Genomic DNA, 11,793 nt, shown 5'->3' with positions numbered 1-11,793 from the left:
CATTGTAAACACAAAAAACAAATACACTCATAATGTTTTGTGCACTATAGTTTCTTGAGCAGTGTCTGAAGGGACTTTCCTTTATAATATACAATACCAGTCAAAAGGCCAGGTCATCTGAATCAGCCCTCCGTCACTCCTCTTCCCTGGTCAAACAGCCCACACAGCCTGGAGGTGTGTTTTGGATCATTGTCCCACTAAGCAAAAACCAGCTACAGAAGGTGGTGGTAGCCATGTTGCATGGTAAAGTGTATGAACTCTGAAGAGTCACCTGCACCCCTACACGTCGCTCCTTACCATGCAGATTCCATCTGGTCACCTTCTCAGCATCTCACAAAGATGGTGGTTGGAAGGACAATTCTCAATCTCATCAGCCCAAAGTACAGATTTCCACTGGTCCTTGTGTTTCTTGATCCAAGCAGTTCTCATTTTCATATTGGTTTTCCTCAGTAGAGGTTTCTCTACAGTAGTTTGACCATTCACTCAGGCTTCCACAAACAGTAGACGTTGAGATGTGTCTGCTACTTGAGTGCTGGGAAGTGTTGATGTGGGCTCTAAGAAGAGGTGCTGTTAACTGGTGATTTCTGAGACTGGTAACTCTAATGAACTAATCCTCTACAGCAGAGGGAACTCCTGGTCTTCCTTTCCTAAGATGGTTGATATGTGAGACTGTGTTATGTTTTGTGTCACTACAAGTGAAGACATTTTCAAAGTTCTTGAGATGTTCCTGACTGACTTCACGTCCTAAAGTGGTGATGGACTATTGTTGGTCTTTACTTAGTTGAACAGTTGTTGCCATGACAGGAGTTATACAGTAGTCAAATAGGACTGTTCAGCACTATCTCAACACAAATAATGGTCTCAAACACATTAAGTAGGCAAACATTTCCATTTCCACAGTGGCTACTTTGAAGAATCTAAAATGTGAACCATATTTTACCTTAGCACTTTTTGCTTACCACATAATCCACATGTGTTATTTCACATTTTAGATGTAGTATTAATCTACAATGTGGAAAATAATAGAATCAAAGAAAATATGTTAAATGAGATGGTGTGTTCAAATACTTGACTGGTATTGTACATCTCAATTAATTTATAAAGGTCTTATGAATTATGACATAGTAAATGACACTGTGTTGGGTTTCTTTCAAAGGGCCATGTCTGGATACATACTTTGTGCAGGGGACAAAAGAGATGTGCGTGGTGCTGGCCCTACCCTTTGTGTCAGTCATTGTGGAATCAGGATGTTGGACCGAGGGGCAGGGCACCGGACCTGTTAAATATTGACTACAGGTATAATAATTAACCTTCCACCCACTCCTGATCTTTTAAACTGACTGCACTCCCTCGCTGCCAGTGCTTCACTGTCATTGCTGACATTTACATCAAAAAATGCACTTCTTTAAATGATTCTCACTGTCAGTTTCACCGTCTGCGTCTTCATCTGGCTCCGTCTTGCCTGCTGTGTCTCTACTTTTCTCTGCTGCTCTGCTCCGGCTGCCCATGTAATGGCAACCTGCCATTCCTCAAACCTTTGGCCTTGTCTAGTGAAAACCACTTGGTCATGCATCTAAAGGTGAGTACGCCTCCTGGCCCAAACTGTCAAGTGTATTTTATATGACATTTACAGGATTTAAATGATGTACAGGAAGACCTCCAATTATTTTTGTCAAACGAACACCTGAAACATGCAAGAGTTCAACATGAAGAAATATATTTTTACCCTATATATTTAATTTAGTACATTGAAAACTATTTTTAAGGAGACATTATTTTATATGACAAAATCCTTCAAAGTTTGTTAGTCTAAAGCCCAAATGAATATTTGTTTTTTGCTCCATTATAGTGCATAAAAGAATATAAGCTTGGCAGTCCGTCAGTATTATTATTATTATTATTATGATTTTTCAGAACAGTGAATAAAACAAATACAGTGTTTTTCTAGTAATTTTTTAAAAATTGGTAATGTTTTTGTCTTCGAAGAGGGAGAAAATGATGGATCCAGCCTGGTTGGTCAGTAGAATAAAAACCAACCAAGTACAAGCATAGATGATATAACAGAGCTGCTAATGATTTAATTGCTTTATTGTTCACTGGTTTTTACTGCAAGGCAAAGTCTACAGCATTATTACTCTGCAAGCTGAACAAGACAACAGAGAGCAGAATCTAAACAATAACTTAATGTTGAAATTGACCTAATGCTGAAAACCTATTAAGCTATTTTTTAAACTAATGATCAGGACAAATGTCAGTGTAAGCAGGAAATGCAGGGCCTGCAGGACACAGGTCAGACACACCCATACAGTCACATACTGAAAAGCACCCTCATGTTGACAGCTACCATAAGTTATACAGGCCTTTGCCCGGTCGCCTTGCTTTTGGAAGATCGTGAGTAATAATGCCATCTCTTCAGGCAATAAAACTGGGAGGAGGAAAGTCACTTGCAAGTAGAAACTCCTCACATACTAAAGCAACTGCCTCCAAGTCTAAATGCTGTGTGGACCTCAGTGCTTTTTCTTCCTCGGTTTCATCTCAGGTGTATTTGCATAGCAGCACCTAACCGGCCATCCTTGAAGAAACTGGAAGTGTGGTCTCACCGTGGGTTTGACTTGAAGAGGAACTGAAGAAGCTGCAGTTTGTTGTCACTGATGAGCCTTCTGGTGCTTGCTGGCTGTAACAGCAACTCCATGTGGAATCTCTGCTTGTTCCAGTGGAAGTGCTGTTACCTGCAGAGAGCTGCCAAACTCAAGTGAAGCCGCCACTCAAATGCCTTTTCTGTTTTCTTTCAACATCTTATGCTGAAGGACCACAAAGCTCACTGATGAAGTGTGCAGGGATTTTTATGCTAGAGTAGCTGAAGAGCAATAGGGCACAAGGTGATGACCTATGAATTGACAGCCAGTGATTGTAACATCTGCCTGTCAGTTCTGTAGGCCACTGCTGCGTTTGTCCCTCTGAACATTGCACTCATAAACAGAGTTTCAGTTTCATGTAGCTGATATAATAAAGACTTCACTGAGACTTTTATGAATAAAGTATGAATGTACTGTTCTGGTCGTGAATGTGTCCGGCATCTGCCCACTGCTGGTATGTGCATGATTAATGTGTTGCTTAAAAATGTGATGTTGAGCCCAATAACAAATCAGAAGTTTGCCACAAAGAACTTAGAAATCAACACATGTAATGGTAAACCTATGTGCATAATTGGACACAATAATACAGAGGCATAATTAAAGTATGATAAATTCATTTTTACAGGATCTTTAATGGTGAAGTTACAAACATTTATTGACCTCTTCTGATACACCACAAAATTTAAAATGACCTCTGTGTTTAAATGAAACTGAATGGGTTAGGAAGTTTTAACACCATTTTCAACTGTTGTTTGAGCCTCATAGCGCCAGGTTTACACTGTCTACTCTAGTACACACACTCCCTAGAATTAGGTTTATTAAAATGTCAACGTGGAAGACAACTTAATAATTTATGTTTTTATTTTATATCATGTTGGAAGATGTGCAGTCTTAAATAAATCCAGCCTGCAAACAAATCTAGAGTGTTTGACAAGTCACCATTAAACAACAATGCTTGATAATAGACATCCAGCTTTCACTTTTGCATTATGGATGATGAATAATTCATCATTTTGAAATAAGGTCACATGTTCATAAGACTGTTAACTGTTACTAAGGATTAATAATTCAACCAAAATATGATTAAACTCTCAGCAGCTTTTTGGTGTGTTCATACGCATCAACATTCTGCACTGTGCTTTAAGGACTTAGCCATTAACACTGAAGGGGGATTCCCTTATAATATATGCTTCTTATCAATGGAGTGCCAGTTATTATGCTAATCTGATCAAATACTTAAATAAAAGAATGAAAAGAGAGAGTTGGATTAATTTGAGGTATTTTCTACACTTAACTCAAGCAACATCACTGTGCCAAGTAACTGCTCTTCTTCAGTATATACAGGTGACAGTCTGTCACAGCAAGCTGATTCAATCCAGAGCATGTGAAAATCTGAGGTGAGCATACTACAAAAATGCCATCTACTTAAATGTATCTTCTAATTAAACCATAAATGACACTAACAATATAAATATGACAACGGTATATTGAGGAGTTGCTGTCCCTAAGAACCAACCAGCTGCTGTGTGCTGGAATATTACTTGGCTGCAGGTACAGTCTGTGTGAGATTGTTTGCCATGTCTTAATTAAATGCATTTTTTTTTATTGGAATATGCACCAGAAAAAGCAGTAGGCTGTAATCTGTGGCAGCAGTTTGGAAATATATTCACAAGTTGAAAATGCTGCTTTTATTTGCTGCCATCTAGGAGTCAATAAAAATACAAAATACAGGTTTAAGTCAGTGTTGTGTTTAGAAGAGCAACAGACCTGAGCACCTTTGTGGAAATTAGTAACAAGGCTTTCAAGTTGTCTTTTGTGTGGTTTATTAAGCAAATCAGACAATAGGATAAACACAAATACCAGTATGCACACACAGGCCAGTGAGGTCAGTGTGACATACTCTTTGAAACGTTTTACAAGGAGCCTCTTTACAGCCTATGACCACAAGGTGTCATTGTGCTTAAATTATGTACTTTACCACTCAAATTTACATTTAATCAAAGAGCAATAGTTGGTGAACCAAGGAAGGTGCAGCCTTTATCTGGATGCTAGGGCCTTGGATTTGAGCCGGTTAAAAGGTAAAAGTTAAATATTAACAGATAATGAAAATATTTCAAACATCCTTTTCCTGACTCTGTATGAACAGTATGTGCAGGTATCAAAATTATCTTTATTCTTTAATTAATTTGCCATTATTAATCAGTGAACGCCCTCATACGATGTGCTGTTTGTGAAGTTGCTGGGGAATTTTGAATCTGCATTCCAACAAATGAAAATGCACCTACAAACGACCAAAAACAAAACTAAGAGTCTGATGCCATATAATGCGATACAATTCAGGCAGGAAAAGGAAAGATTTTGGACATAAACATGTTGTTGTTCTTCTTCTTCTTCGGTTAGGTGCATTACCACCATCTTCTGAAAGGAGTGCAGATAATCTACCTACTAAAGTATCACTCAATAAAGAAAAATACTTCTAAAACACTGTTCTCTTGATTTCCTTTGCAATATATCCTTTATGACAAACCTTTCTTTATTTTCTTCAAGTTATATTATTAATGTGTCTCTCATGTTGGTATGTTGGGTATTTCTTGAATACGTTTTATTGTTTCAGACCTATCACAATAATCACATCTTTCCGTATTATGTCTATTTATAAAAAATTTTATTTAACTTAATTCTAGTATTTTTGCCATCCCTGGTAGGCTAGTGGTTAAGGCATAGCGCTCTCACCACTGTGCTCTGGGTTTTGAATCAGGGTGGCGTCAGGAAGGGCATCCGGCGTAAAACACGTGCCAAATGTCAACATGCGAGTCGTCAGATTCGCTGTGGCGACCCCTAAAAAAACAGGAAAAAGCCGAAAGTGACTTCCTATTATGTTTACTCATTAAAACTAATGTACCATTTAAACTTGTGTGTCCAAATCTCTTCCGGCTGTTCCCATTAGGGGTCGCCACAGCGAATCATGTTTCCACCTAACTCTATCCTCGGCATCCTCTACTCTCATCCCAATAAACTTCATGTCCTCTTTTAGCACATCCATATATCTCCTCTTTGGCCTTCCTCTTGACCTCTTGCCTGGCAGCTCCATCTCCAACATCCTTTTACCAATATAACCACTATCCCTCCTCTGCACATGTCCAAACCATCTCAATCTGGCCTCTCTGACCTTGTCCCCAAAACAGCCGACCTGAGCTGTCCCTCTGATGTGCTCATTCCTAATCCTGTCCATCCTGGTCACTCCTAAAGAGAACCTCAACATCCTCATCTCTGCTACCTCCATCTCTGCCTCTAGTCTTTTCCTCACTGCTACAGTCTCTAACCCATACAGGGTTAGAGACTGTAGCAGTGAGACTGTAGCTGGTCTCACTACTGTCTTGTACACCTTTCCAGGTGTTCCTCCACCTGCTCTCTGCTCTCACTACAGATCACAATGTCATCCGCAAACATCATTGACCACGGAGATTCCTGTCTGACCTCATCTGTCAACCTGTCCATCACCATAGCAAACAAGAAGGGACTCAAAGCCGATCCTTGATGTAGCCCCACCTCCACCTTGAACTCCTCTGTCTGACCTACAGCACATCTCACTACTGTCGTACTCCTCTCATACATGTCCTGAACTACTCTGACATACTTCTCTGCCACTCCTAACATCCTCATACAGTACCCACTTTCTTCTTAATGCCATATAAATGACGACTCAGAAACGCACTAATCAACTCTGAACAAACAAGCTGTGTAGTCGGAAGAAAGCGAAGACGGAAGTGGAGGGGAACGAATCACTTCATATTCGTATACTCTTCATTTAATCATGGCGTCTCTTCAACTTGCTAAAGTATTTAACTATCATTTAAATAAAACATGTAATTTGAGTTTAATAAAACGTTTATCTCCCCGGTTTTCAAATATAGTCACATGACATATAGTCATACTGTTCCGCTTATGTTGAGATTCAGATGAAACAACACTGCCCTCTAGCGGTGAAACTACAGACGAGCACTTCCCATGATGCAGAGAAACGCGGTAAAACGATATTCCGGGTTGTAGAAGAAGCTTGGTAGCATGGCATCAGATAGTAACGTGGCTAAAGTTAACGGACGAGGGACCAGCTCCTTGAATGGAGAGCCTGTCGTTAAGCGACCGCGGGAGAGCGTTTCACAGGCGTCGTCGCTCCGAATCCCGAAAGAGCCTCAGAACAAAGTGACCGTTGTGCTCGGAGCGCAGTGGGGCGACGAGGGCAAAGGAAAAGTTGTGGACTTGCTCGCAATGGATGCCGATATTGTATGCAGGTGTCAGGTACCTAACTACACTGTCGTAATAACTTCACATTTCACAGTCACACTAACTATATCACATCGTCGTTGTTGTTATTATTACGACTATAACGCCAATTGAAACGCCAGAGTTTGTTTAGCTTCATTTAAATATCCATGACCTCGTTAGGACGTCAACAACCTTGTCTGACTTCCCGGATGTGGAAGTGCTAAATTGATGCTAGTTCTTATCGCTGCTTCCCTGATAGCACAATGCGTACTGAATACAGCGAATCACCTTCGCATACTGCTAACAGTTTCCAGTAAAAGTAACGCTTTGTGAAATACTGGCTGCCCGTTGTCACCCAGCTGTTTATCTTCCTGTTTGCAGTCAACCCAGTCACATTTAGCAGAGATCTTTCCTATTCATGAAGTCAGCTGGAAACACTTCGGCCCCGTGTGCACACCGAAACACATTGACGTGTTGTTTTAGAGGACTTTTTTCTGCTGTTTATTTACCTTTTAACATTGTGTCAGGAGGACGTTGAATGTTTTCACCCTGTTTGCAGGGAGGCAACAATGCAGGCCACACAGTGGTGGTGGACTCAGTGGAGTATGACTTCCACTTACTGCCCAGTGGAGTGCTCAACAAGAAGGCAGTCTCCTTCATTGGTAAGAGACAGTCACTTTATTGTTTACACTTGGACTTGGGCACGATGATAAAGATCCTAATAAAACATATTGCCATATTTAGGGCACACATCAAAGCCACCACAGACAGCCTTAACAGTTGTTATGTGACATGTTATCCAGGAGGTGACCTGTTTTTGTAGCAATAGTTAGATATAATTTAGTATATACGTAGGATCAGAATACACACTCTAGTTTATCAGGTACACCTAGTTAAAACTAATGCAGTCTTATACAAAAGCACTGCAATAAACTCAGCCTTCTTGGAGATTATTTAAAGTGATTGGCAGTAAGATAGCTTGAGTTCTATAAATACAACCTCAGGAAAACATTAGCAGTTTGTTAGCCATAAGAAGTAATCTGTGTTTGGTGTATACACCGATTTTCCATGAAGACTGTCGAATGTTTCACTTTACTTTACAGGCAATGGAGTAGTGATCCATCTCCCAGGTCTGTTTGAGGAGGCTGAAAAGAACCTGCAGAAAGGCAAAGGTGAAGTTTTTCAAACATAGCGCTGTTTTGAGTACCAACTGGTATTTTTCACAGAAGACATTGTTACATGGTTGTAAGTTGTTGCTATTTATTTTTTAATGTATCACTTTTGGGCAATGTTTTTAATGTCTATTTGCCGTAAAAAGGATGTTGTATTTGCATTTGTATAACTTAAAATAGATTAAAATGTACATATTACCTGATACGAGTGGGAGAACATTGGCGGGGTAAACCTGCAGCTCTGATAGAGTAACATCTGTTAAAGGACTGAGGAGATGAGGTGGATAGATTGTGCAAATGTGCTGAGGGACTTATTTTATTTTGGGCAGGATTACAAGGATGGGAGGAGAGGTTAAGGATCTCTGATCGAGCCCACATTGGTGAGTAAGGCTTTCTCATTCAGCTTCTTCAATTACAGATGTCACCGTATTGACTGTCTGTCTCTCCGCCTTTAGTGTTCAACTTCCATCAAGCTGTTGATGGAATCCAGGAGCAGCAGCGGCAGAAACAAGAAGGGAAAAAGTAAATCTCTACTCTAATTAGTTCAAATATTCTATAAGTCTTTATTAGCTGTAATAGAATATTATCATGTGCACCACAACACTGTTCTCAGGTAGGAGTGGGTATAATTATTGTAAATATGTAATCAGTTATAGCTGGTAACTTGGTTGTATTTGTACTGCAGTTTGGGAACCACTAAAAAGGGCATTGGCCCTGCCTACTCCTCCAAAGCTGCTCGCAATGGTCTGCGAATCTGTGACCTCATCTCAGACTTCAAGGTTTTCGAAGACAAGTGAGTGTGTTCTTTTAGTTTTCATTTTCTCTAAAGTTTAAATTTCACATTTTTTAAAGATTTTGAATCACAGAGTTACCGTGATTCTTTCTTAGTGTGCAGAGCTTTGATCAGATTTTGAGAAAGTAATTTTCTGGATTTGTATGTGTGACCCTGTAGACGTTATAGTGTGTTGGCACAATTTTCACTACATCCATAGTGTATCTCAATGAGCAGATGTAGTTTTTAATTTGACTGTTGTAGGTTCTGTACCTTGTCCACCTTGCTGTAGTACATGTAAAAACTGCTACCTCCCTGCTTTGAAGTGCCACAATAACTAGTCTGACTTAGTGTTGTCACGATACCAACATTTTGGTACCGGTACCGGTACCAAAATGTATTTCGATACTTTCGATACTTTCGATACTTTTGGATAGTTTTTCAGATAAAAAGAGAACGCAAAAAATGTCATTACTGACTTTATTTTAATAGAAAATCTTAGAATAACATCAAAATAAAATTCAAAATACTAGGCTTTTCTTATTGCACTCAAAAAAAAATTTTTTTTAGAACAGTCAGTGTGAGTAAATAAAAAGTATGAAGTTAGAAGTTCTAACTTAGAAAAAAATATTTTCATTACATATAGCCTGTCTTAAGTAGGACCAGTGTTTTTAAATGGTATGTTACCAGTCTTTATAACATATTAAATGGCTAAATATGTATGTAAAACACTGAACGACTGTGCTGTAACCACATTTAACGTTTTGAAAAAACACATTTTTTTATTAAAATTTAGAAAAAAAATTCTATGTTTGATAAGAACTCTTTATCATGTGTTGCACACTTAAAACTATTGAACTATTGCATTTGAAAAGGGCACGTCATGAGTAAATTACCTGTCGTTCCCTGAACTCAGTGTGCAGGTCTGGGTGTTTCCGCCCTTAGCCATGCATGTTTTAAAACATCGTTTACACAATGGCGCATCAACGTTAAATGCCTCTCCTTGCTCATTTGTTTTTATGCCGAAGTACTGCCATATAGCACTTCGCGCCCCTCGTTTGTCCACAAGTTGCGGGGTGGTGACTGTTACAGCAGCCATTCTCCTCTCCGTGCTCCTCTCCCTCTCCAACGTCTCTGCTCTCTCCAAGCTTTCCTCCTGCTCCGTTTGTTGCTCCAGTCCACGCTGCTCAGTGAGCAGAGGACGAGGAAGCTGTTTCCTGCTCTGTTTTCCTCTGTTGCGGGCGGGCGCTGCGGGCGGGCACAGCCGGCGGCGCTGCAAGTACCGGTACCGTCCAAATGCAGTATAGTACCATTTTAAATGCCTCAGTACCGCGGTACCATACTAGTACCGGTATATCGTGCAACACTAGTCTGACTCAGTTGTGGAAAGTAACTAAGCACATTTACTCAAGCGCTGTACAGTTTTGCGGTATCTGTACTTGGAGTATTTTCATTTTGTTTTACTTCATACTTTGACTTCACTACATTTTGGAGGCAAATGTTGTACTTTTTACTTCACTACTTTTACAACTTTAGTTAGCAGTTACTTTTTAGAACCCGATTAATACAAAAATACAGTGAAATTAAAAGATTTCATTGGTCTGTGGCGGAAAATTCACAAGCTACCCAGCAGTAATTCAAATTAAAAGCATCTAAGCCAGTTAAAATTAGTTCCCCCTTTACCAGCTGCAACATTAAATGTTCACAATAATGCATCACTAATTATAAATTAATTATAAAACAATAATGTGATCTACAGGAATGTGAAATGTGCCATTTAGTACTTTTTTGTACTTTAACTTAAGTAATATTTTGAATGCAGGACCTTTACTTGTAACAGATTATTTTTACACTGTTGTATTGCATCTTCCACCACTGGTCTGTCCTGTATATCATGTTGTGAAATTGATGTGTGGAGGTAGACACTCCCTACCCCTGGCTCAGACTAATGCGATAAATCCTCCTTCATGAAGGTTTGTGGAATGTTTTTTTCAGACATTTTCAGAGAGGTGTTGATTCGATGTTGTGACCAAATGAACATGTGTAAATAGACAGTTCAACTCCTTGCAGGTTCCGTATGTTGGCAGAACATTTCCTGACCATGTATCCTAACCTGAACATTGACATCGACAGTGAACTGCAGCAGCTGAAGGTGAGAACAGGTTATCGTGTAAAAGCCAGGGCTGCCAAAAAACTCAGATGTTTACATATTGTGACAATTTAACAGCATTACTGCATGTCACAGTAGGGGAAGGACAGGTGTAAGTAACAACATGGTTTATTTCCACTTAGTTGCTTTGGTTTTGTGGCTCGCTGTCACATTTAAATGGAACAGGGCCATTATTAATGTTGTTAGTAACACCTGTGATTGTCCTCCTGTGGCAATTCAGTTTAAAATGTCTGCTGTGAAAATCATCAGCTTTTTTTATTGAATCAACATTTGGGCTGATTTAATATAGTCTGTAACATCTGTACTGGTGATATTACTGAGATTTATATACAGTGGGACAAATAAGTATTTGATACACTGCTGATTTTTCAAGTTTTCCCACTTACAAAGAACGGACAGATCTGTAATTTTCATCGTAGGTACACCTCAACTGTGAGAGACAGAATCTACAAAAAAATTCCAGAAAATCACATTGTTAGATTTTTAAATAATTTATTTCCATTTTATTGCATGAAATAAGTATTTGATACAGTAGAAAAAAGAACTTAATATTTGGTACCAAAACCTTTGTTTACAATTACAGAGGTCAGACATTTCCTGTAGTTCTTGACCAGGTTTGCACACACTGCAGCAGGGATTTTGGCCCACTCCTCCACACAGGTCTTCTCCAGATCTTTCAGGGTTTGGGGCTGTCGTTGGGCAACACGGAGTTTCAGCTCCCTCCATAGATTTTCTATTGGGTTCAGGTCTGGAGACTGGCTAGGGCACCCCCCGGGC

General features: G+C 39.5%; 1 protein-coding gene across 1 annotated transcript in view; it reads left to right on the top strand.

Annotated features, from left to right (window-relative positions):
• Positions 1 to 6,578: 6,578 nt before the first annotated feature.
• Positions 6,579 to 11,793, top strand: part of adssl (adenylosuccinate synthase, like) — an 11,143-nt gene continuing 5,928 nt past the window's right edge. The window contains exons 1-7 of the mRNA XM_020600507.1: positions 6,579 to 6,935; positions 7,462 to 7,564; positions 8,006 to 8,074; positions 8,404 to 8,454; positions 8,530 to 8,596; positions 8,760 to 8,867; positions 10,917 to 10,998. Of these exons, the coding sequence (XP_020456163.1) occupies positions 6,702 to 6,935; positions 7,462 to 7,564; positions 8,006 to 8,074; positions 8,404 to 8,454; positions 8,530 to 8,596; positions 8,760 to 8,867; positions 10,917 to 10,998 (714 nt within the window). The 5' untranslated portion in view covers positions 6,579 to 6,701. The remainder of the gene's footprint in view (positions 6,936 to 7,461; positions 7,565 to 8,005; positions 8,075 to 8,403; positions 8,455 to 8,529; positions 8,597 to 8,759; positions 8,868 to 10,916; positions 10,999 to 11,793) is intronic.

The sequence above is a fragment of the Monopterus albus genome, unplaced genomic scaffold, assembly GCF_001952655.1.
Source record: "Monopterus albus unplaced genomic scaffold, M_albus_1.0 scaffold47.1, whole genome shotgun sequence".
Taxonomy (NCBI): domain Eukaryota; kingdom Metazoa; phylum Chordata; class Actinopteri; order Synbranchiformes; family Synbranchidae; genus Monopterus; species Monopterus albus.
Note: the sequence above shows the minus strand (reverse complement) of the source record. Positions and strands in the feature narration are given on the sequence as shown.